The sequence below is a fragment of the Sprattus sprattus genome (assembly GCF_963457725.1).
Source record: "Sprattus sprattus genome assembly, chromosome: 15".
Classification (NCBI taxonomy): Eukaryota; Metazoa; Chordata; class Actinopteri; order Clupeiformes; family Clupeidae; genus Sprattus; species Sprattus sprattus.
Genome location: NC_137913.1, coordinates 8,237,833 through 8,240,332, shown reverse-complemented (window position 1 = coordinate 8,240,332; position 2,500 = coordinate 8,237,833). Strand labels below are relative to the sequence as shown.

Sequence of the window (2,500 nt, the reverse complement as noted above, 5' to 3'; positions counted from 1 at the left end):
TGTCCCACTCTCTCAGAATCAGGAAGTAGTCAAAATGTCAGCATGAGTGTGTCCATCCATTGTATTACCTATGAGCATACTTACATTGTTGAAATTGTTAGTATGATAGTAAGGATTATAGTTAAGTAGTTATGAGCATACTGGTGTAGTTGAAATTGTTAGTATGATGGTTGTGTACTCATCCACTTAAGTAGCTATAAGAATACTTAAATTGTTAGTATGATGGTTGTGTATTCATCCACTTTAGTAGCTATAAGAATATTTAAAGTGTTACTATGATGGTTGTCTTGTCTAATCAATGAGTGGAGTAGTAGAGAGCGCAGGTTAGTTGAGTAGGTTTTATGTGTGTGTCATGGTGTGTGTACGAGCCTGTTGTGTGTGTGTGTGTTGTACAGTTACCCGTACAGTGAGGAGCCTGTTGTGAGTGTGTGTGTGTTTGTTGTACAGTTACCCATACAGTGAGGACTACTCTGAACCTACGCAGTACATGAACACTCGCTGTCCAGCCTGGTGTGACCGCATCCTCTTCTCACTCACCGCCCAGGACATCATGCACAAGGTCTGTGTTTGTCTCCATAGCTGATGAAATGTGTGTGTGGCTGAGTGTGTGTGACCATGTGTGTGTTTGTCTCACTAGCTTATGTAAGGTGTGTGTGTGTGTGGCGAGTGTGTGTTTGTCTCACTAGCTTTTGAAATGTGTGTGTGACCGAGTGTGTGTGACCATGTGTGTGTTTGTCTCACTAGCTTATGTAAGGTGTGTGTGTGTGTGTGGCGAGTGTGTGTTTGTCTCAGTAGCTGATGAAATGTGTGTGTGACCTCATCTCACATCTCTCACACACCTGCCTCATCTCACATCTCTCACACACCTGCCTCATCTCACATCTCACACACACCTGCCTCATCTCACATCACACACACACACCTGCCTCATCTCTCATCTCACACACACCTGCCTCATCTCACATCTCACACACACACACACCCTGGCTTCACACACACCTGCCTCATCTCATCTCACACACACCTGCCTCATCTCTCATCTCACACACACATCCTGGCCCATGCAGAGGGCTGGCATGTGTGATTCCTATTCTCATGGAAACATAACTCCTCTCCTCTCCTCTCCTCTCCTCCTCTCTGCTCCATTCTTCTCTCTTCTCCTCCTCCTCCTCTCTGTGTCTCACCGCATCCTCTTCTCACTCACCGCCCAGGACATCATGCACAAGGTGTGTGTTTGTCTCCATAGCTGATGTGTGTGTGACCATGTGTATGTTTGACTCACTAGCTTATGAAGTGTGTGTGTGTGTGTGTGTGTGTGTGTGTGTGTGTGTGTGTGTGTGTGTGTGTGTGTGTGTGTGTGTGTTTATCTCCGTAGCTGATGTGTGTGTGACCATGTGTGTCTTTGTCTCACTAGCTTATGAAATGTGTGTGTGTGTGTGTGTGTGTGTGTGTGTGTGTTTGTGTGTGCGGCCAAATGTGTGTTTGTCTCGGTAGCTGATGAAATGTGTGTGTGACCAAGTGTGTGTTTGTCTCAGTAGCTGATGAAATGTGTGTGTTTGTCTCAGTAGCTGATGAAATGTGTGTGTGTGTGTGTCTGCAGAGGCAGGACGGAGAGCCGGACTTGACCTACAACACTCTGGGCCCCAACGTGTGTATGGGAGATCATAAGGTACCCAGCTTCAGTGTGCACATCTCATATCTCACACACAAACCTGCCTTATCTCACATCTCACACACACCTGCCTCATCTCACATCTCACACACACCTGCCTCATCTCACATCTCACACACACCTGCCTCATCTCACATCTCACACAAACCTGCCTTATCTCACATCTCACACACACCTGCCTCATCTCACATCTCACACACACCTGCCTCATCTCACATCTCACACACACCTGCCTCATCTCACATCTCACACAAACCCGCCTCATCTCACATCTCACACACACCTGCCTTATCTCACATCTCACACACACCTGTCTCATCTCACTCCACACACACCTGGCTTCACACACACCTGCCTCATCTCACATCTCACACACACACCCTGGCCCCTGCAGAGGGCTGGCATGTGTGATTCCTAGTCTCATGGAAACAAAACTCCTCTCCTCTCCTCCTCTCCTCTTCTCTCCTCTCCTCTCCTCTCCTCCTCTCTGCTCCATTCTTCTCTCTCTTATCCTCCTCCTCCTCTCTGTGTCTCTCCATCAGCCTGTGTTCCTGTGCTTTCCCCTGAAGACAAACACACCCTGACTTGGAACATGACAACCAACCTCGGTAAGAGTGTGTGTGCGTGCGTGCGTATATGTGTGTGTGTGTGTGAGAGCATGTGTGTGTGTGCGTGCGTTCGTTCGTGTGTGTGCGTGTGTGTGTGTGAAGTAGAGTATATAGCCCCTCCTCTCGGACTGGATGTGCAGTCAACGGCTGTTAGGCCAACGTCACCACAATCAATAAGAAGTGCAGAGTGAAATAATCCCATTAAGCCAGAGACGCCCAC

General features: G+C 47.9%; 1 protein-coding gene across 4 annotated transcripts in view; it reads left to right on the top strand.

The window, feature by feature from the left end:
- Nucleotides 1–2,500, top strand: part of inpp5l (inositol polyphosphate-5-phosphatase L) — a 39,235-nt gene that overhangs the window by 33,780 nt on the left and 2,955 nt on the right. For 2 of the 4 annotated variants that reach the window (XM_080852382.1, XM_080852381.1), the window contains exons 13-16: nucleotides 448–559; nucleotides 1,212–1,226; nucleotides 1,601–1,669; nucleotides 2,215–2,280. In XM_080852382.1, coding sequence (XP_080708508.1) covers nucleotides 448–559; nucleotides 1,212–1,226; nucleotides 1,601–1,669; nucleotides 2,215–2,256 — 238 coding nt within the window. In that variant the 3' untranslated portion in view covers nucleotides 2,257–2,280. The remainder of the gene's footprint in view (nucleotides 1–447; nucleotides 560–1,211; nucleotides 1,227–1,600; nucleotides 1,670–2,214; nucleotides 2,281–2,500) is intronic. The other 2 variants (XM_080852384.1, XM_080852383.1) reach the window with 1 other exon arrangement.